At 42.6% G+C, this 27116-nt stretch overlaps 2 protein-coding genes across 2 annotated transcripts in view; one reads left to right on the top strand and one right to left on the bottom strand.

Moving 5' to 3' along the window:
• Nucleotides 1-3917: 3917 nt before the first annotated feature.
• Paics (phosphoribosylaminoimidazole carboxylase and phosphoribosylaminoimidazolesuccinocarboxamide synthase) lies at nt 3918-21013 on the bottom strand. The gene is made up of 9 exons (XM_036201484.1): nt 20484-21013; nt 15459-15656; nt 13422-13600; nt 11693-11872; nt 11476-11589; nt 10787-10870; nt 8462-8642; nt 6575-6733; nt 3918-6317 (listed from the first exon to the last, which is right to left on the bottom strand). The coding sequence occupies exons 1-9, from the start codon at nt 20497-20499 to the stop codon at nt 6151-6153; spliced, it is 1278 nt and encodes a 425-aa protein (XP_036057377.1). The 5' UTR covers nt 20500-21013; the 3' UTR covers nt 3918-6150.
• The window catches only part of Ppat (phosphoribosyl pyrophosphate amidotransferase), a 36548-nt gene continuing 30197 nt past the window's right edge, over nt 20766-27116 (top strand). Inside the window, exon 1 of the mRNA XM_036201483.1 lies at nt 20766-21401. Within this exon, the coding sequence (XP_036057376.1) occupies nt 21274-21401 (128 nt within the window). The 5' untranslated portion in view covers nt 20766-21273. The remainder of the gene's footprint in view (nt 21402-27116) is intronic.

Here is a 27116-nt window from a genome sequence, read left to right on the forward strand (position 1 = left end):
TCTCGCGGCAAGAAATGTGTTTACCTAGTGACTTTCACGCCTGTTCCCGATGAGAAGGCGGCTGGAGGAAGGCTCGCGACTCCCGCATCCTTTGTATTTCTTGTCTGAGTCAAGGACTGAAACTGTCTGGCCAATGGTCATATGGTGCCTGCCAACTTTATGCACTCAGCGTTAACGCGTCATGTTGAATTTGAGAGAAGATTAATTTCAGCCCACGGTAGGTTGGCTTTGTTGTTTTGGAACCTTGGCCAGGAAGCGCATCAGGGTGGGAAGCAAGAAGCTGGAGAAGCCCCAGTCCAAATGTCTCCTTTAAGAGCACACCCCAACTAGGCCCCCACTAATAAAATTTCCACCACCTTCCAACAGTGTGAAAGGGATCTTTGGAGGACAGCTGCTGGACAGACACCAGTTCTGTGTCCCCATCTTTGGGAATGTGCACTTTTTTCACTCAGTGAGTATTTCAGTGCCACCTACGTGCCTGGACTAGAACTTTACAGTTGCTGAGTTGAAACAAAATGTCCATTGTGCTTGGGTTATGTACTTCCTAGTTGGAAGAGAGACAATAAACAAAAAATATACTACTAGGTGGTGATAAGCTTTATGGGAAAACTGATGATTAAAAATGAAAGGAGACATTACTCCCCCTTTGTTCTCTGTATTTTTTTTTCCTTTTTTTTTTTTTTGGAGAACAAAGTCTATCAAAAGTACCTTGTCATTATTCCATGTTAGGATCATTTGAAGTACTGAAGCTCTAATTCAGTGGTAGTCGTTTGCCTAGCACACACAGGGCCCGAGTTCAATCCCTTCCACAGGGGTGGGTGATCCCAAACAAAAATCAACCAAAATCAACAACCAACCCCACCCCCCAAAAGCCACCAAAATTTCCAAACACTACAAAGGACTGTTTAGCAAAGACGGACTCAGGGCAGAAATTCAGCTTCACTCATCTTTGCATCCTCGGACCTTGTGCATGTTATAGGTTGTATTTGTGGGAGGTCTCCAGGGAAAGAGAAGCAATGGTACATGTACATGAAGACTTATAAAAAGACATATTTCCATCTCAAACAGAGCAATCTGTCTATATTCAATGCTATTTCCTTCCAGAAATACTAGCAGAAATAATTGTATCAGCTAGCTGGGTATCACTTAGCCCAGTCCAATTTATTAGTCATTATGTAGACACTCAAAAGCTTGTAAGTATATGAATAAACTTGGCCACTCATGATCCCTGAGAAGCTCTCACACATCCTATTTTACACTATCCCATGAGACAAGTGCTATTTAGCCCCACTTCAGCAGCCTTAACTGCCTTTCATATGCTGGACCACAGGTTAACCTGCTCTAGGGATTCCCATGCTAAATTATGGCAGTCTGGACCATAGCTCACAAACAAACCTAGCTAGCTGATTATCTAGTTAGGGTGGTTTTCATGGTGAGTTAGAATTTCATTTCCTATACATGTTGTTAAATAGATGTAATATAATCATTTGCCAGGTTTACATATATTAATTCACTTGATTTTAGGTTACTTATTGAAGCAACAGAAATCCCAAGTAGATTTACAACAAAAATTTAAAAACTAGGGCTGGGGATGTAGCTAGTTGGCAGGACCAGAGATTCAAGGTCACACTTGGCCACAGATCAAGTGTGAGGCAAGCTTAATAGAAACCGTACTACTTGCACACTTAAAAATGTTCGGGGGGGGGGGGCGGTGGCGGAGGGGACCTGTAGGGCCCTGGCCCCCATTTTGGGTAACTGTTGCCTTGCTTGCTGACCTTGCTATCCTCTCTATGCTAATTCCCTGCGAGATTCCACCCTCCTGAATGCTTAAGGGAAGTTCCTTGTCTGTGTATCCTGCATATTGGGCATTAACAGCTTAGATGCAAGATTGTAAAACATTGGTAGTGAACTTCTGCCCTCCGGAGTTCTCCCATTGTGCTGTAAGCCTGTATTTAAGACCTCCCTCCTTCAATAAATGGCATTCGGCATTCAAAAAAAAAAAAGAAGGAAATTGAAGACAGCAATGTTCTAAAACAGGAAGTGGTGATTGTGTCATGGGCCTATGAGGATGCTGGACTAAAGTCTTACCAAATTGTGCAAACAGGAAAATTGTTTACTATGTGAATTATCTGTCAATAAAGATCTTATTAAAAAATGTTCCTCTACAAACCATGGAAATGATGAAAGTTGATGTGCATTTTAACAAAACATACTTTGAGACACACAAAACAATTATACTGAAGACTTATACTGCATATTAAAAGAAACTAACAAGAGCTAGAGAATTGCTCATTGGTTAAGAGGACATACAGTTAGTTCTTCCTGAGGACTTGCATGAGTCCCATCACCCACATTAGGAAGTACCCCAAGTTCTAGGAAAATCTGACAACTCTGGCCTGAGGACATTGATAGTTACATGCACATACCCACACATGGATACGTATTTAAAAATAAAGATTTAAAAACAGGTGGTAAAACTGATGATGACCACTGCTTAATGGATGATCCTATTAACTAGTCTTATCCATGCTTAAAATTGATTTTCATGTGCCAGTTAGGTGGGGTCTTCCACAAAGGGGTAGCAGAGCAGAAACATCAACACATGGCTATGGCTATTTAAGGAACAAAAAGTAAACCTATCCAGATGTTTACAAACAATGTAATTCTCTAACTTCTAGGTGACACCTAGGCATAGCAGAAACTGTGTGGTTAATCTTCACTGCCAAGTTGACAGGACTTATAATCACCATGGAAACACACCGTTGGATGTATTGGTGAGGGTGTTTCCAGAAAAGCTTAACTGAGCCAGGATGACTCACACTGAATATGGACAGCACCACCCCACGAGCCAGGCCATGGACAAGAGTGAAAAGCAGAGTGAGCCGAGCACTAGTGCTGTGGATATCGCTCTGTGTAAATAAAGTTCTGATTGGCTAGTGGTCAGGCAGGAAGTATAGGCGGGACAAGAGAGAAGAGAATTCTGGGATGTAGAAGGCTGGGGAGAGACACCGCCAGCCGCCGCCATGAGAAGCAACATGTAAAGACACTGGTAAGCCACACGCCATGTGGCAAAGTATAGACTAACAGAAATGGGTTAATTTAAGATAGAAGAAGTAGATAACAAGCAGCCTGCCACAGCCATACAGTTTATAAGCTATATAAGTTTCTGTGTGCTTTCTTGGTTGGGTCTGAGCGACTGTGGGACTGGCGGGTAAGAGAGATTTGTCCTGACTGGGCCAGGCAGGAAAACTCTAGCTACACACTAGCATTCACTCACCTTTCTGCTTTCTGACCCTGAGAGCATATGACTCAGGACTTCTGCCAGCATGCCCTCCCCACTGTGAGCCAAAATAAACCCACCCTTTTAAGTGGCTTTGCTCAGGTGTACCTAGCAGCGTGAGGGAAATATGTGCAAGAATTCTCTAGAGTTTACAATCCAGCAGAGCACGATTATAGCCTCCATGGTTACGTTTTATGGAAACTGAGGATGATGAAGACCAAATAACCAGCATTTTAATGTTTGTGGGGGAAAGTGATTCCTCCTCCCAGAGCCTTGTGCAAGCCACAGACGTGCTCTATCACTAGACTATATCCCCACACCTTTACCTTTCTAAAAGAGGGTCTCACACGGCCCAGGCTGGCCTTGAACCTGGGAGACTCCTAAGAGTCTGCTGAGATCAGAGTTTCATTATCAGGCCTTGCTTACACCAATAACTTTTAACCTCTTGTTCACAGACGGGCTTTCAAATAGCTAAGGAACCTATGAAATCCAATGATTTATGGATTTTTCTTTTCTCAAGGCAAGTTTCTCTGTGTAGACCAGGCTGGCCTGGAAATCAGAGAACCATGTGCCCCTGCCTCCAAAGTGCTGGGATTTTCATGTGCACCTGGATGCTTTTATGCATTTTTTTTTTTTATAAATAAAGAGCCAAACCTTTTCAGAATCTATGCTGCAAAATGAGAAGACTGCATTAGTCTTAGGGTAATCAAAGGCTCAGTGGAGAATGGGGTGGCATCAGGTCAATGTTCAATCTTAAACTCTTCATTTGTATAGAAGATAGGACAGTGTCAATTCAAAGCCTAGTCAGAAGTTAAAATGGACAAGACTTGGCAAATAAGGTTGTGAAAGGTTAAAGATCAAGGATGAAATCAAGTTTCTAACTTGGCAGACAGTGAATGTAGCAGCCCAAAGTTACAGGCACTATGGTTTTTATGATGGTGCCCATGGGACGGACAGGCAGAAACAAATGGTTAAACATACACAGTTTAGCAGTACACCCTAGCTTTAGCTTAAAGTGTTGAGTTCACCTAACAATGCTAAGAAAGAACTTTACAGTAGAAGCTCCAATACCTAAGAAAAGGCTGTGAAAAGGTCAGGAAGTTTAACTCTCTTGATGTCTAGCTGAAGGAGTGGTTAGTCGCACCCTACAGGGACCAAGCAAGTAGATCACAAGAGGTAGGTAGCATCTGAGTAGGTGAGAGGTCAGACATACAGACTGGAGTGGGTTTGTAGCCATTTTATCTGTGGCAGCTTCTCTGCAAGCCCAAACTCCTGTCTCCTAAATCGGGACATGTGAACTGACGTGCAAACTCATGGCTGCTCAGATTGAGAGTAGACCCATAGGAAATCAGTGCTGTACAATGTAGTGCAGTGACTTCCAAACACTGAATTATGGGTTTAAGATAAACTACAATAAAGATTTCCCTGCTGTTTAGCGAGAGCAAAATGAGTCCATTCATATAAAGAATGCTCTATAATCTATAATCCTACCCTTCCTAGATTTTGTATATTTGTAGCAAACTTGCTGGTGTGGTAGTTGGCACTGAAAGGTAGCACAAAACTTCAAGCTTGGCATAGTAAATATATGTTCACCACTATTGAGAGTCCTTAAGGTAGAGAAGCCAGCAGAGCAGAAGAGAGAAGTAAACACAAGACCGAACTGGCTCAGTGTATTAGGTCACTTCCCCAAACATGCATGTGATGAATATGGCAAAGGATGGGGAAAACACTGATGGAATCTATAGCTAAGCTTCATGAAAGACAAAATGTGTCTTCTCTGTAATGAAGGAGGTTACAGAAGTGAATCTGGCTAGGGCCACTGTCCAGATTATACACTAGCCAAACAACCAACTAGCTCACCCACTCCCTGATTACAAATTGGAGATCCAGTTCTGACAAAGGCAGTTGGTAGTAGGGTGACCACAGGTGTGGCTAAAACATTTTACAGAAAATAAAAGTTTATGACCCACAGAGGCACCTACCAAACCTAGCTAAACAGCTAAGCAGTATTTACTCATCTTTTATTGGCATGGCAAGGTGACTGCCTTTTTCCATGGGGAACTGTCCAAACCTCAGGAAAGAGCCCTCTGCACCACTTCCGTTCAATGCGCTTCTTCTACCCCTGCTCTCAATCACTTCAAAAACAAAACAAAAGCCGAAGCAAACCATGAGTAAGGCCCTAGGGTTTTCACCATTGTAAAAACAAACCCAAGAAAGCACAAACTTAGCTGGAGACTCCTGTAGCTGTGTACTTTCTTAGATAATGACCTACAAAGTACAGACCATGCAGTGAGAAGACTATATTGTTATTAGCATAAACAATACAAATATTTTAATTTTCAAATCATGAACTGAGGAAGATCGAGTAGCAACTTCTGATTTACAAAAAGTCATTATTAGCATTTAGAAATCATAATTAGAAGTTATAGGTAACTGTGAGGCATTCAACACGGATGCTGGGAACCAACTCAGGTCCTCTGCAAGACAGCCACAGCTCCAGCTCCATGACACTCCTCTGCTAAGGTTACACAACTACCCAGCAATGACTACATAGTAGGTGGCATATAACTTAACAGTGTCATGCCAGTTTTACTAACTATAGTTTTGTTTTTTTTTAATAGGATCTCAACATATAGATCTTCTGCTTCAACCTCTGGTGTAATGAGGTTACAGGGACGTGTCACTCACTATTCAGAGCTAGAAAATATTAGTCACAAATACTCACTGACAATCTGCCAACCCATAGTCTAGGATTGTTTGCTCACTAGTAAATTGAATTGTTTTCTGATGTAAAATCATTTTGCTTGAATTCTTTTCTTTTTAATTCAAACTAGGAATGTCTAACTTTCCTCCTAAAAATTAGATTACTTTTACAAATTGCATTCTCTGATTTTCTTGTCAGCTTGCTTTAAAGATATCCATGTGTTCAATATGCTGGCTCGAAGTTTGGCCCACACCAAATGGTTGTTTAACCCAAATATCTGAGCAGCAAACTGGGCAGATCCTTCTGGAGAAAGTATAGTTGAACAGCCAAGACCTATTGGTTCAGAAAGAAAAAGACAGAAAAATGAGTTGTAAGCTTAAAAATAAATAAAAAGGTGACAATAAATCCAAGTCCTTATTTCTTAAGTGCATATCAAGCATATAAATATAGAATATAAAATTTGATTTAAAATTAGTAGGCTATGGCTGAGAAGCGTAATCAAATATTAATAGATGAGACTAGGTAGAGACACTGAGATTGCATCTTGAAAATTGGGTATACAGGCAGTATGAAAAATTTCAAGTTCTTACCACTCGGCAATCGAAGAGATGACCAGACATCCTGAGCACCCCAGTCTGGTGTGATGGGGGGACAGCTGATAACTGGATATGCAGTGTTACCAGACATCACTGGGCCCAAACCATTGCTCCTGCCTGCCACTGCCACAAATACAGTAGGTATGCCATCCCCTAGGGAAATGACAAGATAATCAGGCCCTTTTGTCTTGTTGACAATAACAGCAAGAACAAAACAATGCTGGGCAGGGGAGAGGGCTTTGTGGGTAAGGGGGGCTTTGCTGCCAAGCCTGATGACCTATGCTTGACCCGTGGAACCCCTATAATAGGAGAACTGACTCATGCAAGCTGTTCTCTAACCTCCATGCATGCTCCAGGGTACATGAATCTGCATGCACCTATACAATAAAAATGAACGTAAAATAAAAAATGAACTTAAAAGTATCTAAAAGATGCTTGCATACATATATTCAAAATTAAGGTTCACCTTGCCACCTGACTGTACAGTAAATAAATAACCTAGTTAGTAGAGTAGGTCTGGCCATTTTTGAGATCTACAGTATAAAGGGGATGTCGTGAAGCTGGTGAAGGAATGGCTGGTTCACAGCTTCCTTCTCCTATTGCTGCTTAGCCTCAGCAACAGGGAGGGGCCAGTAGACTCATTTAATAGTGAACACTTAGTGTCTGGGTGCCGGGATCCATGGAGTAAAGCACCCACAGTTCAAGTGCTGGGGTGCTTGAGACTATAGGCTCCATCATTTCCAGTGTCAAAAACCAACAAGTGCATGTGCAGATTTCAAACCTGACGAACTTGATAGATTTAACTTCGGGTCTTACTCTATCTAGCCCAGGCTCAGCTTGATGACAGCAATCGTGACCTTCTCAGCTGTTAGGCGTCTGATACCTGTTCCTGCTTTGATGTGGTGCTGGATACTGAATCCTAAATTTCTTGCATGCTAAGAAAGCACTCTACCAACTGAGCTATGCTACAACTTAACCTGCCTTTCTGGAGAAGGAATCCAAACCATACTTCTGTAGTAATGACTGAACCATCCAACGTTTTTTCTAGTTAAGTTTTCTCATGAATACAGATTTCAGTATTTTAGATCAATGATAGCCTATCATGTATTTAATGTACTGTCTCCTGAAACTATAGCTTTATTTCTTTTTTCCTACCAAGAAAGCTGACAAAGATACCAGAGAGGCTCTGCTGCTTGAGCCTTAGGCCTCCCACCACCAGGTAGGAGCTTTTCTTTTGGAACACACCAGAACCAATGCTCAAGGGGCATTGCTAACTAGACACGAAGACCACACGTCCTTAGAGGTGTAGTTCGTTTTCTTTCATGCTTGTACTTTCCCAAAAGGTTTTACTGGCAATTTCTATTTTACATGCATGGCTGTTTTGTCTCCAAGTCTATGCACATGTATGCAGAGCCCTTGGAGGCCAAAAAAGGGCAATGGATTCCCGGGACTGGAGCTACTGATGGCTGTGAGTGCTCTTAATCAATGACACTTTGATTTAAAGATTTAAAAAAAATTATAAGTATGTGTGCCTGCATGAGTTTGTGTGTGTCACATGCATGCATGCAGAGGCAACAGCATGTCAGATCCCCGGGAACTGGAGTTACGGGCAGTTCTGAGCTGCCTGATGTGGGTGCAGGGAATTCAACTGAGGCATCTTTCCAGCCCCTCCACACCTGTATTTTAAGTTCTTTCTCCTTGTTCTTTCACAGTTCCTAATGCATCCCTGGAGATACGTGTAAAAGTATGGGCATGCCACATGATTTTCAAGGGAAATATGGAAAGGCTCTTTTAAACATTATTATTCAAAAAATACATATTTTAAAATCTTTTACCAACATTAGAAATAGCTGACATTCTCTGGTTATTTATAAAGTTTACCTTCATATTCTGCTTTAATCCTTAAAGTTTCATCTGGTCCTTTATGGGCAGATGTTACTCGAAGTTCACATGGAATCCCAAAATTCCCACAAGCCTTCTTAATTTTCTCACAGTGCCCAAGGTCCGAAGTTGAACCCATCAGCACTACAACCCTGCACTGACTGTCAGACTTCAGAAGCAACTGGAGAAGAACAGGGGTATGAAAAACATCAATGGGTACCACAAGCAGTCAAGGCAACAGAGTACTTTTTCTTTTCCTTCCTTTGTGTGTGTGTGTGTGTGTGTGTGTGTGTGTGTGTGTGTAGGGGGTGTTGAGCCAGGGCGTTCCTTCCATAGCCGAGGATGACCATCAATTCCTGACACTCATTCTTGCCTCTCTCCTTTCCAAGTACCCAGACAGCTGGCTTTTCTGTTTTTCCTTCCCTTTCTTTTTTGAAAGGGTCTTGTGTGGCCCCAGCTGACCTGGGACTTCACAGGTAACTGAGGATAATCTTCAACTTCTGACTCTCACAAGTGCTGGATCACAGGTGTCTACCATCACATGTGGTTTTATGTAGTCTTGGGGAAATCAAACCTTCAGCTTAATGCATGCTAGGCAAGCACTTGTGAACTGAGCTACATCCTCAGCACAAGTATTTTTTGTTTTGTTTTCTGAGACAGATTTCACTATGCAGAACAGGCTGACCTCAACCTCAGAGATATGCCCTATCTCCCTTCCAAGAGCTAGGATTAAGTGTATGCTACCACGCACAGTTGACATTTTCTTTCTGAACAGACCAAAATTAAGCAGAACAAGATCATTAAAATCATATAAAAATCTTAGGCACAGTGGCACACACTTTGAATCCCAACACCAAAGAGTCAGAGGCAGGCGAATCCCTGGGAGTTGGAGGCCATCCTGGTCTACAAAGGGAGGTCCTGTCTCAAAAAAACAAAACAAAACATATCCCAAACCTCTATATGACAGTTTTCATAATTAAGATATATGTACTTTTAAATATTGATAGGGACCGGCTATGTAGCTCAGGCTTGCCTCAAACTTACAATCCTACTGCCTTCTGGGTCCTAGAATCACAGGTGTGTACCACCTTACCTGCCTCCCAACAGGTAATTACGAGTTTCGAAGAGACAAATTGTGTTTACTAATTAATGGAGAGGAGAATAAGCATCCTAATATTTAGAGAACAATAACAAAGTATTTCAGCATATTCTGTTGAACCTTTTAAGGCATAATCAACCAAATTAGGTTAGGTTATAAATTTGTTAGTTGGCTGCTTTGAACTCTCTATATACATAATACAGAAATTGGAAATAATCTTCTAAAAAGTGATTATGAGTCCCATTCAACGTTCATGGATTCATAGTAGTAATACCATAAAAATTCCAGTGACACACAGGGTTTGAAACATGACCTTAGTTCTACACCTGAATCTGGGAATGGTATGGTGAACTTAACAGCAGAGTTCTCTAAGGTAGCATGGCTGGGGTCATTTCTAAACGTGTTCTTCTCTTTCAAAGTCACTGAAAAAAGATACAAAACACCCCCCACCCCAACCCCACCTGCTGTGGGATGATCCTTCTGTATGTGAATATGTATTACTCTCATTGGTTAATAATAAAGCTGTTTGGCCTATAGCAAGGCAAGATAAAGTTAGGCGGGACAATCCAACTGAAGACTTTGATGAAGGGCAGAGCTGAGAGAGATGCCAATGAGCTGCCTAAGAAACAAGATGCCAGAGGACCAGTACAGCCATGGACCACATGGTAATATATACATACATACATACATACATACATACATACATATATATATATATATATATATTCATAAGCATAACTATCAGGGCAGCATTTTGTAATTAATATAAGCTTTTGTATGATGATTTGGGACCAGGTGGTTGGGACCAAAAAAACTCCACCTCTGTTTACAACCATAGGCACAGTTTCACTTAATCAGGTTGCCCACACTGGCCTGGAACTTGAACGTCTTCAGGTCTTGGCCTCCAAAATAGCTGAGATTGTCGGCATGTACCATCTTGGCTTGAAACACTTTTTTTTTTTGCTGTGTACAAACGTGTGGAGTGCAGCAGACAACTTTAGAAGTTCTTCAGACACCATCCAATTTGCTCTTCAATTTACAAGTTTTCAATTTATTTTTGTGTATGTGTGTCCACACAAATGTGGATGTCAGAGAACTTTGTGGATTCAGCCTTTTCCCTGTGTAGCAAGTGATTTAACCACTAAGCCATCTTGTCAGTTGTATCTGTCTATCATCACATAAAAAACATGTTTTTATTGCAGGTTTGTTTACTAGAGAAGAATTACCTCCACTCGATCTGCAACCCACTCAAAGTTTTTCTTTACCATCTGGAGTCCTTCCGGAGTGACCTCCTTGAGGTCACGGTAAGACTAGAAAATAAGAAAGTTTAGAGAATATTTTTCTCTGCTATCTTAGAGCACTTGCTTCCTTTCTTTAAGCAGAGCTTATGACAAGTCTGCATAATGACATGTATCTGAAAACACACCTTGATGTACAAATGTTTTTTTCAATGAAAAAATTCAACAGCAAAGTAAGGTCTCGCCTTTTATTTAAGGCCAAATGCTTTCTTCATTAGCAACTACAAGTAACTGACTTAAGCCCCTAAGACTTGGTGTGTAAAGCCCCAGATCTGGCACTTAGTTTTGATATTGTAAAGATGCTTATTAAGTAAACAAGGACACTTGTTCCTTTACTGTTTAAGAATCTAAAGATGACAAACAGAAAACCTGCTTTGTAGGTTAAAAGTATTCCTTATGACCAAGATTTCTGTTCACCTTTACTTTTTGGTACTGAGGGTTGAATCCAGGGCCTTGTGTGTGCTGCTAAGCAAGTGCCTGCCATTGTGCTCTATCTCCAGCAGAGAGAAATGACTTTTAAAGGTAAACACTTAACAATCAATCAGACTAACACCATCTTTCCTCTCACCACCACAGCCTGATCTTACAAAAGACAGTAAGGTCAAAGCACTACATACCTGTTTGTCTTTCTGCTGGCTCCGATCTCCTGATGGCCAGAGTCGCCAGGAATCATTATCAATAACGTCAGCAAGAACAATCTCTTTGGTGGTTACATCAACACCAAATTCAATCTAGAAGCAGCATAACACCAAGGAGGTGATTTGAAAGAAGCACACACTATTACAGACATTTCTTAGTTACAACCTTCATTTTTAAAACTTATTTTATCAGTACCTTCATATCAACCAGTGTACAGTTCTGGGGCAGCCAAGACTTCTCCAGTATTTCAAAAATAGCTTGTGTAGCATGACTCATGATGTCCACTTCAGTCTGGCCTATAACAAGTCCAGCAAAGCAAAACTTAGCAGCAATGAGCTGCTCTTCAGACCACTGTGGGTCATTATTGGCATCATCCTGAGAATAAAACAGCAGTACAGTTCATTGAAACCTCGAATTTTGAACTTTCCAGAAAAAATAAAGTCCCCTTTTTCCTTGAATGTGTTCCTAAGAATTGAAATTTTTGCCAGGCAGTGGTGGCGCATGCTTTTAATCCTAGTACTGGGGAGGCTGAGGCAGGTGGACCTCTGAGTTTTAAGCCAGCCTGGTCTACAAATCAAGTTCCAGGACAGCCATGGCTTCACAGAGAAACCTTATCTTGAGGGAAAACCAAAAACCAAAAAAACAAAACCAAAAACCAAAAAAAAGGATTGATATTTTTCAATCTAATTTTCTCCTACAATTCCCTACTACAATTCAAGTAATTGTTTTTGTTTATCTTCTTAAAAATTTTCATTTTCATTTTGTGTTGTGCTCCACGTGTGGAGATGAGACCAAATATTCTGGTTCTCAGAAGAACAGCAGGTGCTGAACCACTCACTATTCAAGCCTTAACTTGACTACCTGACTATGATGTACACTTTGCTCACACATAACACGACATCTGAACACCGTATGCATGCCTGGTGCCCGTGGAGGCCAGAGAGGGAAGCAGACACACTGGAAGTGGTTTACAGCAGCTGTGAGCAGCCGTGTGGGCACTGGGACTTGAGCCTTTGGCGAGTACTCTTAACTGTTGAGCCATCTCTCCAGGCCCCCATTTGTTGACTTTTAATAGTTCTTTTAAGTTATTTAGATAAGTCACTTATTCTAGGTAATGAAATACTCCGGCCAAATTAATCCTCTCCCTGTAAAGCAATTTTTATGTGTATAAATGTATCTGTGTCACATGTACCTACTTTGAAAACATCAATTTTGCATTTTTTAAGCAGTTAATTGTATAATATGTTCATATTATGATTAAAATTATAAAAATCTCAGCACTTGGGAGGCAGAGGCAGGCCGATCTCTGAGTTCAAGGCCAGCCTCTTCTAGAGTGAGTTCCAGGATGGCCAGGCAGGGCTACACAGAGAAACCTTGTATGGAAAATCAACAAAACAAAACAAAACAACCAAAAAAATTTTATGGACAGTGTCTCATTAGATGGCCCAGGCTGGGCTTGACCTAGCAATTTTTCTATGCCTCCCTCTTTCCTTTAAATTTAAGTCTAAGTAAGGTATGGGTGTTTTGCCTGCACGTCAATGACTGTGCTTGCATTCCAGAAGAAACCATCAGATGCCCAGGAACTGGAGTTAAATAGCTGTGAGCCACAATGTGAGTGTCGGGATCTTCCTCTGGAAGAGCAGCCAGTACTCTTGACCAAGGGAGTCCTCTCTCCAGCCCTGCCTTCATTCCTTACTTCCTGGGCAGGAACACAGGTACGCACCACAAGGCTCATCATGCAACTAAATCTTTTTTAAAATACCAAAACATTTTCACAGATTCTCCCCACCCCAAAACCTGACTTATCATTGCTAATGTAAACATATATTATCAACATGAATTCCTAGTATGGCACATGCAGGATCAGATGTTTCAATAATGTTTAACATTTTGAGTTTGTGATTGAAGTCCCAAAAGCAATCACCTTGAAGAACATCTCCACTTTTGGTGGGTAAAACTTATACCCCTCCTTTACACCAGGATTCCTTTTGAGAAAAGATCCAGTTGCTATTCTTCGGCACACCCATTCAATTGGAATCATTTCACATTGCGGTGCAATGAAAGCAGTGTCTCCATATTTCCTGGTGAAAGCAGTTTTGATACCTACATATTGATGATAAAAGGGGGAAAAAACAGTAAGTTTTAAATAAGACCCTGAAGAATAAAGTTCTCATTCTTTAATTTTCTTTCCTCTTTCAATTAATTCTGATGTATGCATATGTATGTGGGTGCGTGTGCATATACGCAGAGACATTGCAGAGCCAGTTCTCTCCCCTCTTTATGTGGTTTCTGGGGTTAGAGCTCAGACAAGTTAGGCTTTCGTAGCAAGAGCGCTACCTGCTTAGCCATCTCAAAACACCCATCAAAAACCATCACCATGGGAGGTGAGAGATGGTTCATTAGTTAAGAGTGATTACCACTATCCTATTAGACCATGGTTCCAGGCACCCAGGACCCTTACAACTCCAGTTCCAGGGCATCCTCTGCCTCTAGCCTTTTATGGCAGCTGCACTCAAATGCGCACGCGCATACACACACACACACACAAAGACATATATAATTAAAACTAAAATAATAAAATGCTTTTCTATTAGTTATCAAAACAGCAGACAGTTTCATTTTCACATCACATGGCAAACCATACACTAGGTCTAAAGACCCAAGTTCAGAGTGTTTTACCCTCCAGCTCTTCAGTTTATTCTAAAGACACCAAGTCTCTCCCCTCCACACCACTATCTAACTTTGTAGAATGCACATAAATCATCTGAGTGGTGTTAAGTTACCTCTAAAGCTAACCTGACTACAGAGTTCTCATGTTCCACAGTTCAGTATCAATCAGAACAGCCCTAAATTCTGAAGATAGCTTTTCTTTTAATGGTTAAATATCCTTGAAAAAGCACCCACCATGTGCTCTTCCATTCTCTTCTCTGATTGTAACTGAAAAGCTAAGCCAGCTGTTTGGAATGGAACCTGTGCCTTTGGAAACTAATAACCTCTCTGATAATAGTTTAAATACATCATGCACTGCAGAGGTGGAGCTGCAGTTAAGAGCCTTTCTTGCCTTTGCAGAGCTGGGTGTGGTTCCTAGCATCCTCACCAAAGTTTACGACCACCTGTAATCTAGTGTCATGGGACTAGATGCCCTCTTCGTATACCAGAGCTCATGCACGCATGTGGTACCTGCCCCCACACTTCAGCACATACTTCTCAGCATTTACAAGCAGAAGAGGGACTTACAAGTCTGTCCTGTCGCCAGTAGGCAGAACAAAGAAACAACTGTGCAGCATTCCAGCGAGTACACTCCACTTATTACTTGATGTTGCTAATACCAGGAAGGCTTCTTTGGATTTGAATGTTTGGTCCTCAGTTGGTGGAACTGTTTGGGATTAGGTATGGCTTTGATGTTTCAAAAGCCCAAGCTATTCTCAGTTAGCTTTCTATTCCTCCAATTTGTGGTGTAAGCTCTCAGCTATTGCTCCAGTGCCCTGCCTGGCCTGGCCCCACCATCCCCCCGTGATGGTCATGGACTCTACTCCCTGGAACTGCAAACCCCAAATTAAATACTTTCTCTTACAAATTGACTCAGTCATGGTACTAGAAAAGTAACTAAGACTGTGGGTAATATTGGAGATTGAACGTCAGTCTTTGTGCAAGCTAAGCAAGTATTATACCACTGAGCTATCCTCAGCTTAAGGTTTCTTTAAACTTAAACACCATTATTTCCAAACCAATAAACTGTTAACAGTGAACCTTAAAAGCTTGTGCTTTGATTTTAGTATGTGCAACTTAGCCTGTGGGACATTCCCAAACAGGTTAACTCAAATGCAGCTATCACTCAGAGAAAGAGCCAGTCCAGCATTTGATGTAATAAAACACACAGGTAAGTATAACATGTTCTTAATCCAAATAATTTCTTCCCACGAAAACTGATGTATATTAAAGACACAGAGGAGGCACTCACCGGCATCCTGTAACAACTGAAAAATGCAGCTGGTGATCTTGTTGGAGATGGCGGCTTTGCCTTCCAGGTGGTTCTTTCTAGCTGCATTTCCTGCTGTAATCTGGTCCTTGGACTGCAGGAGGACTCTTCCTGGATTATCTAACAACTCATAGACTTCTTTTGTCTTACCTTCATAGAGTTTTTTCCCAATGTTCAGTACTGTGGAGGTAAAACAGAACTGTATCCAATTCAGGAAGATTTCCCAAATATTAAAGAATCAGCTAAAATGTTGAATCACTGCATACAGTGATTAAAATAAATAAAAACCATTTGCATAAGCCTTATACTCTTCAAGGTATCATCACATAATTTTGTGTTAGTTTAATTGTATTAACTGCAGATTAGAAAACTAAGGCTCACAAAAGTTGAGGTCACACATTTAGTATATGCAGAACTAGAAATAATCCCAAATCTTCTGATGTCAGCACCATGCTTTCTGTACTATCAACTTGTCTTTGAACCAAAACAATTAAAGTCAATGTAATCATAGTAGTATTTTTGTATACCCAAGTACAATACATTATTTAAACTAACTTACAGGAGAAAAATGCTTTATATTTCCTGACTTTTCTAACAAACTAAGTGGGAAACATCAGAACAATTTCTTGATTTCCGTCACTAAAAAGCTGACAGGTAGTGGAGGTAGCGAGAGTGGAGCTTGAGTAATGTCTGAAAGTCTAGGTTGGAAGTCTAGCAGCAGAGGAAAAACAAACAACTCCCAAACCAAGACATGTTTATGACACTGAAGCTCGCCCCACCCGACTCTCCTAGGCAGGGAGACAACAGCAAGCTTTCCTCCATTTACATCTGAGTTAGCCAGCCCTCTGGAAGAACATTACTTCCCAGTCTTCTGCCCACCAGTAAGTACCCTCTCCTCGCTACTGGGGTTGCAGGGAAGTACCAGGAAATGAATACAAAAACATTTCCTTCTTTTCTGAGACAGGGTCTCACTCCACAGCTCTGGCTAGCTGGAATGCCCTTTGTAGACACATCAGCCTAACCTCAAACTCCATCTGCCTCTGCCTCTCACTGTGAGGAAAAAGGTGCACCACCAGACCAGGCAAACATCTCATCTTCATGTCAGTCTCAGTACCTAAAGAACACTAGACTCCACATTAGAATGATCTAGATGAAAATGAAAAGTAACCAAAGTTTTAAGGTATAGGGAATTGCTTCTCATGTTTCCACAACACATTTACCCTCAGTACTTTTCCAGTGTATCTGTGTGCCAGGACTATGGACACAACAGCAAACACAATTTGGCTTCTGCTCTCAAGGGACCCAAGAGTCTTGAAGGAAGCTGACACTGAATAAGAAATCATAATAAAAATAATAGAGACTATGGGATCCCATATTCACAGCAGGGTCCCCTTACTTACATCAGAGAAGCCTAGAACAAAGTTCCTTGGAGCCCTGAAAAATGATCAAACTCAACAAGGGGTTAATTAAAAGTGGCAAGGCCAAGTAATGCCAGTGTGGAACAGGCCAGTCTGGCCGAGCACTTGGTGCTCTGGTTATGAGTAGCAGTCAGAGCAGCCAAGTGGACAGAGCAGCAGGAGATAAAGGTAGAAGAGTTATTACGGGAGGTCAGCCTGCACTACATGGGCAGCTCCAGGACAGCCAGTTACATAGTGAGACCCTGCCTGGAAAAACTAAACAAGAGTTGATTACGTCACACCACCAGCTGGCATAGGAAAACAAGTGTCCAGGAAGGAAATCAATGGCCTAGCATTGGCTCCGTGTTCTTGAAACGGACTGCAGGGAGACCTGGCTACAACCACGTGAGCTGACCTTTGGCCTGGACCAAACTAGGTTTCTGAAACATTAGTTTTACAACCTGTTACCTACACAGTATACTGACTCTTTCCTCCAAACTCCCCAGAGAGAATTTTTCTTTCTTTCTTTCTTTCTTTTTTTTGAAACATGGTTTCTGTGTAGCTTGAGATAATTTTCTTATGAGAAAACTTAACGTTTGGTAGTATCAACTATCTATCTATCTCTATCTATCTATCTATCTATATATCCCCGTAAGTGTTCTGTTTTCAACCTTTCTTGTGGTTTAAAACTGTAAAGAGGTCATCTTGTACCATTCAAATCTATTTGCCTTTTAGTATCTGGGATTACAATCCTAATTAGCACTAAATACATGTAATTTTTCTTTTTTTCATCTAGCTAAATTTGATTGTAGGTAGACAATTTGGTAAATCGTCGAACGATAAATAATTTAACAGTTTCCATTGTGGTGTAGTAATCTAATGTCTAGAAGAATCAACAAAGTTTAAAAAGCCCTGTAGGCTATAGCTCCAGTTTTGAGCTCTAAATTTATCTATTTCCTTTCTAGAACTCCAACTTCTTTAATTTTTTCTTCAGCCTTGTTAAGTTTAGGCGTAATCTGAGGACCAGGGGGTAGTTAAGTACTAAGGAAAAGAGCAGTAGACAGACTGAATATATTAAAATAACAGATTTAGTAATGGAAACAAAGGGTTTTAGTCTAGACTTGTATTTAAAGAAATGAAAGGGGCTGGAAAGATGTTTCTGCAGTCAAGAGTGCAACTGCTCTTGCTTGAGACCAAATTCAGCTCCCAGCAGCCACACTAGGTGGCTCACATTCACCTGTACTCCAGCTCCAAGGCAGGACCCAGGAGCACCTGTACTCACACGCACACATCCACACCAGAAGTAAAATAGGGTCTGTAGAAGATGGCTCAGCAATTAAGAGCACTTGCTGTCTTGTAGAGAATCCAGGTTCAGTTCCTAGTACCTACATGGTGGCTTACTCACAACCATCTTAAATTCCAGCTTCAAGGGACTTGAACGCCTTCTGACCCTTGCCAACACCAGGGGGCACACATTAAATATGGTATGCATACATACATGCAGGCAAAACATATTAAAGAAAAACGCAAACTAAAACATCTTTTTAAAACTGAGTTCCAGGCCAGCCTGGGCCAAATCGCAAATAAAATAAAAAGACTGAAATGAAATAAGTGATCAAACTAAATGTTTCTACCGATTGTTCTAAAATTTACCCAAATCTATACTCATCATCTAGTCTTTAGTGATTTTTTTTCCCTAAAGATTTATTTATTTACTATACATAGCGTTTGTTCTGTCTGCATGTGTCCTTGCAGGCCAGAAGAGGGCACCAGATCTCATTACAGGTGGGTTGTGAGCCACCATGTGGTTGCTGGGAACTGAACTCAGGACTTCTGGAAGAGCAGTCAGTGCTCTTCACCACTGAGCCATCTCTCTCCAGCCTGTCTTTAGTGATTTTAAACAATGGGCATAAAAAATATAGGTGTGGAGCCCAGTTCCAATAAATACACCTGTGAAAGCACTTCTGCGTAGGCTTGGAGAACACTGTGGAAGAAGGGGCGGAAAGACCGTAAGAGCCAGAGGAACAGGGAGTTTGTTGAGCTGTCTCCCAGTAACATTGGAAGCTACACCCACAAAGTCTCACCAGCATGGCCGGCCAAATGTAAGCTGAACAAGGAGGGGTGCCAACGGACATGATAAAACGAATGGGAAAGGCTCATGGGGCTTCAGCCCCACACAAAGAGCTGCAGGCAATTGAGGAAAGCTGGAATCAGGAGAGGTGGCCTTCCCCAACACCAACTGGCTGCCCAGTGCCAATGTTCAGCCTTGAAAACAGACAAATAACATTCTAAGGGCCGAGTGGGTTATATTTAATACATATGTATGTAGATAATAATACGCACACAATTGTTAATAAAAAAAAAGGCCATGAGGGGTAAGGGAGGAAAGGGAGAGGAAAAACACGATAATCAAACACACCCCCCCACCACAAATCAACCCCATAAATGGGTGAATTCAAACAGAAACAGATGAAGTCTGAGATCGCTTCATAGAATTTAAATATAAGTCTTAAAAAAACAAACATTCTAGAACTGCTGTCCAATAAGGATACACACTGCAACAGGTTTTGAGTACAAACGGCCTTTTAGAAAACACAAAAGCCATATCTATTAAAAAGGCTTTTAACTCCAGTTCCAAGTGACCAGACACCCTCCAGACTTCTCAAGCATGTCCAAACATAGCATCCACGCACGTAAACACACATATAAATGGGGGAGTGGGTGGAACTGGAGAGGGAGAATTCTAGAGATTTTTAGAAGTATAGGCACCTTGATCTGAGAAAAACCCGGGCCAAAGTCCCAATTTATGAAGCTGTAGCACCGTTGTTTTTGTTTTGCTTTTCATAAGTGGGAAAGAATGTGCTGGAGAGCCAACCCAAACTATTGACTTCATTATCTAGAAACTTTCGTTGTGGTCCAAGACAGCATTTTATTAGTATAAAAAACCACTTTTCGTGAGGCTCTTACCATGTAGAGACAAAATAGTAGCGTAACTAACCAAATCTGTTTAAAAAAAAAAAAAAGACAAAATGTTTGCCTTCGATTTTGGCGCTCTCCAAAGTTATCGTGGCATCAAAGACTACCAGCTAGTACCGATCGGTACTCGCCCACACCCGTAACCCGAAATTCTAGGTAAGCCTGGACCACAAATCTAGCTGGCACTTGATCAAAACAGAACGTCTGGACCTATAGTCATATTATTAAACTATTAACCTTACGGCAAAAGAGATTGTATTGGCGTATTAATCTTACCAGAATAAACAAGACCTTGGTTGAAAAATCCTACTAGAAAATTTTTCCCGATTGTTTACCTATCACAGTTTCTGGCCATTTCTCCTCCGGAGTACCTTCCCACTCTGCTACTTTCCTCCAGTCCCGGGGCCATTTCTGGGTGTTTCCGGAGGCCCCGGGTGCTTAGGGTCCAATGCACATCTCCCAGCGCTTGGACCACGTGCGCAGGATCCAGGACCCAGGCGCCATCGTAGGGTAGCGAGCACTGTACCAGGGAGGCTGCAATCCGACCCCGGGGCTGCACGTGTCCGCGCCAAGCATGCTAACTCCCTGCTGGGGGATGGGGCGACTCTAGCGGGTCCGAAAGCCGGCTACTCACCCTCAGCTGTCGCCATTATCCGAGGTGGGATGGAGGCGTAGCCCGCACGGGAAAGAGAAGCGGCGCTCTGGAAAACAAGAGCGATCAGAGAGACTTAGGGGAGCGAGGGAGGGCGGTGCAACGCACAGACACGCCCCCAGACACAGCAGCTAGCCCCGGTCCGTCTGTGTGTCCCTAAGGTAACCGCGAAGTTCTGGGCTGGCCGCGCCGGCGGCTGGGATCGCTTCCCCGGGCTTCCCGCCGCGCAGGCGCGCTGACGCGACCCCGCTTCCGGGCGGCCCTACGTCGCAGTTCCCAGCAGCGAAAAAGTGGCGCGCAGGCTGCAGCCCCCGCCGGCCGGGAGAGGGCTCTGGGTCGGAGCGAACCAAGTCCCGACGGCCGGGGGAAGGCGTGCGGGCAAGAGCACGCCCAGCTCACATCTCCTGAGGGATAAACTCCACTAAATGAACTCTGCTCATCCCCTACGACTCGGAGCGGGAAAATAACGGAGACTTCCACGTGCAGGAAAACTAGCGCTCCTGACCTCTCCCGCGGAGAACTGACCCCACCCCCTTGGCTCCATAGCTCCGCCCCCGGCCCGTGCCGCAGCTGATTGGCGGGGCGCTGGAGGCCGAACTGGCCACACCCCCTGGGGGGAAGTACGCGCCGCCGCAGTAGCGAGAACCTAGCCCGCGGGGAAGGAGGAGGCAGTAGTGAGAGGTTCTGAAGCCTTCTAGAGAGGAGCGGACAGCTGGTTGGCGCTCGGACCACGCCGCGGCAGCAGGTCCCTCCACGTGCTTTCGGCGGCGCCATGGAACTGGAGGAGTTGGGGATCCGTGAGGAATGTGGCGTGTTCGGATGCATCGCTTCTGGAGAGTGGCCCACGCAGCTAGATGTGCCGCATGTGATCACTCTGGGACTCGTGGGGCTGCAGCACCGGTGAGCAACAGGATGAGGGGTGGGGGTGGAGTGGCAAGTCTTTTGCACAGCTCCGCGAGCCGCTTCCCAGCTCAAGAGCTATGGACACCGCAGGACTAGGAGGCTGGACCTCGCGTATCGGGACCAGTACCTGCGCAGGGCATTGACCCAGTGGGGGTGGGGTACACCTTGTCTCATAGACATTAACCTAGCCTGTCGCGTTCCTCCCTAAATTAAATGCTCTTTACTGGTTAACTCCAAGAATGTGCACCTCTCCTGCGGGTTTGTTAGGCTCGAGTTTGCTTACACTAGCCAGGTCGGGAAGGAATCCTTCAGATCTCCTTGAACCTAGAACTGTTTTTGAGATAAGCTTCTGTAAGGTGGCAGCTAGTGGAGGTCCTCCAACACTTTTAGTATTTTGCGCGTGGCCTCCAGCTTGCAGAATCTTTGTTTGCACGGGTAGAGCTATTGAGCAGATTGTCAGCCTGAAAGCAGTTATAGGTTTGAGGGTTATGAGTTTGAAAGTAATTATAGCTGTGGGAATTTGGGGAATCCAGAGTTCAGATCCAGGGAAACAGGACTAGTACATATTCCAAACGACGAGTCACAGTAGTAGTAGTAGATTTCACGTTAACTCAGATCATAGGGCGAAGATTGATTGGTAAGGTTTTAATATAATAAATGAGAATAGTAAGAGCCAATAGCGAACTCCCTTCTTTAAAGGGGGAGAGAAGTAGTGGTTGATGTCAAGATACATACTGACTTGGAAAAATTGGGATATGCCTTCGAAGTAAACAAAACAAAACAAAAAAACCTTTGCTTCCATAATCTTTCGGTTTCTTACCACCTGCTTTAACTGGCAGTTAGTATAAATCCGTAGAAGGAAATTATACAACCTAGGATTTGCATGTCTCCCCCAAAGTATCACAACGTTTCATAAGACAATACAGTAGTGACAACTTCTAGAACAGAGCTGGGCAATAATATCAGCAGTGTGAGTGCCACATGTATAAATGCATTCCTAATGATTACCTTTCCCTTGCCAAACTTAACTTAAAAGTAGTCTTTTTGCTTTTTTTCTCAGCCCCAAATCTTTGAGTTTCATATTCTGTGTACTCCTTGTTTACTAAAAAGCATCTAGGAACGGGTGGTGGTGCGACACACCTTTAAATCCCAGCACTGGGGAGGCAGAGGCAGGCGGATCTCTGTGAGTTCAAGGCCAGCCTGGTCTACAGAGCTGATTGCAGGACAGCCAGGGCTACACAGAGAAACCCTGTCTCAAAACAAACAAAAAGCATCTAGGATGAATCAACAGGTTTTTTTTGTTGTTGTTGTTTTTGTTTTGTTTGTTTTTGTTTGAGTTGACCTTGTAATAGAGATCTCATTTTAAAAATGCACAAACTGAGCATGTTCAGTTTGAGTATTTAGAAATACACAGCTGGGCGGTGGTGGTGCACGCCTTTAATCCCATCACTCAGGAGGCAGAGGTAGGCAGATCTCTTCTGAGTTCAAGGCTAGCCTGGGCTCCAAAGCTGTCTCAAAAAACAAAACAAAGAAGAAATAAACACACACACACACATGTAACAGCAGTTAATGAAAAAGAAGGGTTATGTGGGAGGATTTGGAGGGTAGAAGGGAAAGGGGAACTGATATGGTTATATTATAATCTTAAAAAAAATGTTGAGCTGGGAATGTGCTCAATGGTAGAACAGTTGCCTAGGTTCAGTCCTTAGTATTAAAAAAAAAATTCCAAAGAGAAATTGAAGTCTGATTGTGTGATTCTGAGGAGCAGTAGTCTCTAACACTGTTAGATGTTACTTTGAATGCCATTAGGAGCAGTGGGAATGGACCTAGAGAACCATAGACAGTGGATGAAAGTGACGCCATCTTTCCTAACTGTTTGCACCGTTTAGGTCCGTTACTCTCAGAAAGCTTCCCTCAGACTTCATTTTTCATTTGTGTTCATAGCTCTTTAAATGTGCAGCTGAGGAAAAGGCAGCTTTTTCAAAAATGAACTTGCCAAATGCGGTAGCACACGCCACTAACCCCCCCAGCACGGGAGAGGCAAACAGATCTCTTGAGTTTGAGGCCACATAACAAGTTCCAGGCCAGCCAGAGCTACGCGGGGAAACCGCCTCAATACACCTTGATTTCTAGTTACATGCCCTGTGTTATGTTTGCTATAGTTGCTCTTCTGTGGAGGCACTGTGAGATTAGATAATGTAAGGACAATGGAGATAAGTGGAATCAATGGGTTGTATTATATAGTGGCGAGCGTAATCTCAGCATCAGCGTCGGCCAAAACCGAGGAGTCTCACTACCTAGGGAGGGAGGGAGGAAGGGAGGAATTGCTTTATTAGGATGGCTGTTTAGTTAAGCTAAGCAAGTCTTTGTTAGACTGGTGTTGAAAATAGGACTGTGGTATTTCTTTTTCTCCTGTTGATCAGCAGCGATAAGCTAGTTTCTGGGGGTATAAACGTACTAGAGAACAACTTATGATTTCCTTGACTAAGAATGACATCATTAAGGATTACTTAGTTCTCACTACAGATCCTAGGCAAAGCAACATTTTAAATTAGTGAAAGGTCCTTACTTTGGTAGGATTGGTATTAATTGGAAAATCAGTGGAGCACCCTTATGTTTAAAAGATATAATAATTGCCCACTCACCCTAAAACAGCAGGTCAGGGTCAAAGAAAAATTAAGAATATGTTTTCAGGGAAGGTGTGCTCAGGATTGTACAAGGGCCTTGCATTGGCTAAGCACACACTGTTCCACCAGGTTACACACCCAGCCCAAGAGCTAATGTATGTATGGCATTGAACATGGGAATATTAAAACCTGAAACATATAAGATTCATATGATACAATGTGGGTTTAAAAACACCAGGTCTGGTAGTGTGCAGAGTTCGGAACAAACCAGACATCTAGTAGATGACTTTTCTCTTTAAGTCGTCATGTCTTATGGAGAGTAGAATGGGCTGGACCTGTTTAAAATTCCATACAAGGAATTACTAGACACATCCCATGAACTCCTGCCTAAAGGTTCATTGTAGAGTGTGGATATCCTTTATCCTCCAAAGGTTTGTGTGTGGGAAGTGGTCCTCAGTGTGGCAGTACTCTACTGATCTCTTTTAAGAGATGGGAGCCAGAGGCAAGCGGATCTCTGAGTTCAAGGGAAATTAGAGAGGGAGGGGGGGGGGGAGAAAGGGAGAAAGGGAGGGAGAGAGAGAGTTTGCAGGAAGGTGAGTGGCTGGGTATTGTGGATTAATGGTGGTTTCCCTGCGTTAGTTCTCTGAGAGCAAGTTATTACAAGAGTGAGCCTGACCCTTGAATTCTGGCATTCTGTCCAACTATGCTTTCCCTCTCTTCCTCTATCCTCATTAATCTTGATCCTTACCATGGAGTCATCCACATTGAGGCCCTCACCAGAAGCTAAGCTGATGGGACTTCCTGAACATGGACTTTCAGTCCCAATCTAACCAAACTAACCATTTTAAAGAAACAAAGTGCCTAGGCTAGGAATGATGGCACTCACCTTTAATCCCAACACTTGGGAGGTAGAGGCAGGCGGATCTCTTGAAGTTCAAGGTCTGATTTCAGGTCTGCAGAGCGAGTTCTAGGATTGCCAAAGGCTACAGAGAAAAACCCTGTCTCAAAAAAACCAAAAAAGGTACAAAATCCCTTGCCTGCTGTATTTTATTATGGTATCTGAAAATAGACGGTGAATTGAGTTAGAGAGGAAATGAGTGTGCTGGTGCCCTATGTCAGTAAGTTATCAAGGCCCCAGGACAGGAATCAAAACCAACCATTAATAGGTATGTTTAGACTTCTAAACACTTCTGAAGTTTACCTGATGGAGTTGAGGGTCCTGTTGGAAGAAATGTTCTGTAGAATCTTCAGTTCTGTTAAGCTTTCAGGAAACTGAAATGATCTCAGGAGATGTTTTCTTGAGAGATGTAGACACTGGTCCAGCAACAGCACCAGAAAAGCACTCAGTAGGGAAAAACAGCCCCTGTGGGAGGTAGTATACTGAGGAACACAGTAGGAGCTTCTCAGGGAACATGTTTGGGGGTTCCAGAGTAAGGTTGGTGATGTTCACCATGAAGATGAAACACCAGCTTAATCTTGGGGCAATTCTTAGAACTTCTAGTTGTGTTTTCTCATCTTGGCTACACCTAAGTATTTTATTTTAAAGTTCTAGTGTTGAGATGTAGTTGGTTCAGAATGATGCTTTTATGCTGTTAAGCCAGCGTCAATTTCTTTTCTGTGGCGGATTCACTGGAGGTTGTGGGGTCAACTCATCTGACCTACCTTTTTTTTTTTTGTTTGTTTGTTTTCTGAGACAGGGTTTCTCTGTAGCTTTGTGCCTTTCCTGGATCTGGCTTTCTAGACCAGGCCCACCTCGAACTCACAGAGATCCACCTGCCTCTGCCTCTCGAGTGCTGGGATTAAAGGCGTGCGCCACCACCGCCCGGCTCTGACCTACATTTTATAAATAAAAAAAGGTAATAGATTTTCATGTCACTTGAGTTAAAAGAGTTGGGAAGTGGGGGTCGGGGATCAAATTTCCTCTGCTCCAACGCTGTTGCGCGTCCCTTAAACACAGGGATATATACATACACACACATATATTCATTCCAAGAAATGCATCATTAGGCTGTTTTGTTACTTGCTCATCAGAGTCTTAGCGTACACGCTTGTTCAGGTCAGTCACTCAACAAGGTGTTTTGAGCCAATCAAGAGACTTGGTAAACATTAGATGTAGGAGGCTGCTGCCAGGGTAACACAGCCTGGTTGTTTTACATCAAGGGAGCCTTTTTATAAATAGCAGGGCACTAAAATAATGTTGAAATGTACAGCCTATAGCAAAATACAGGAACTAGTAACATTGTTGTCTGCTACCATTATTGGGTGTTACATGCTTGGTTTTAGCAGCCTGGGGGTCCAGCCCTCAGCCATTACCCAGGGTAACTTCAGAGAACTTCTCAGGAGCAAAGATTGAAGGATTTCTATAATAATTTCACACACACTGGCAAAATGGTCCTACTCTATTGTGCTCTTTACTGTTCCATGTTCTTTTTCTTCTTCCTCTTTTTTCTTCTCTTTATTTTTCTACCCATTACAAATTCCCAAGCCTATATATAGCCATTCATTAACAACTTGTTAGTAATAAAAAAAACTACAAAGCAAAATCTCAGGGACAGGCATTCTTTGTATATGTGATAAAGAGTCACATGGTAAAAGCTTGGTTAGTTTAATTAGTGACTGGTAGCTACAGGTTATAAAAGTTTGACTCATCTCTTAAAGGGATAGTTACAAGGGTTACAAAAGGAAGAAACTGAACCAATGAGAGATCTAAGGAAGAGGCAAAAAACCACGAGTACTATATCACATTTCTTAAGTGTGATTAATAATATCCAGATATGGTTAGTCAGGACCTAAACAGTCTACTGAGCCTAAAATCTTGCATTAAAAACTGATGTGGACGTATATGCAAAGTGTTAATTAATTGCTTTTTGTATCAGAGTGGGGAGGTGCCGTGGAGGAAGCTTAGGGCAACATAGGTTCTATTGATCTCTGAAGGACTTTGGTATAATAAGTCCAGATACCTGCAATATTGCCCTCATTTGCCATAAATCTTCTGAAGGTCTTAGATCCAACAAGGCTTAGACACCTGCCGTTCCGCTCTGTGAAAGTTTGTCTGGCCATTTCGCCCTGTCGGTGGCTAAAGATA

This window comes from Onychomys torridus, chromosome 10 (assembly GCF_903995425.1).
Source record: "Onychomys torridus chromosome 10, mOncTor1.1, whole genome shotgun sequence".
Taxonomy (NCBI): Eukaryota; Metazoa; Chordata; class Mammalia; order Rodentia; family Cricetidae; genus Onychomys; species Onychomys torridus.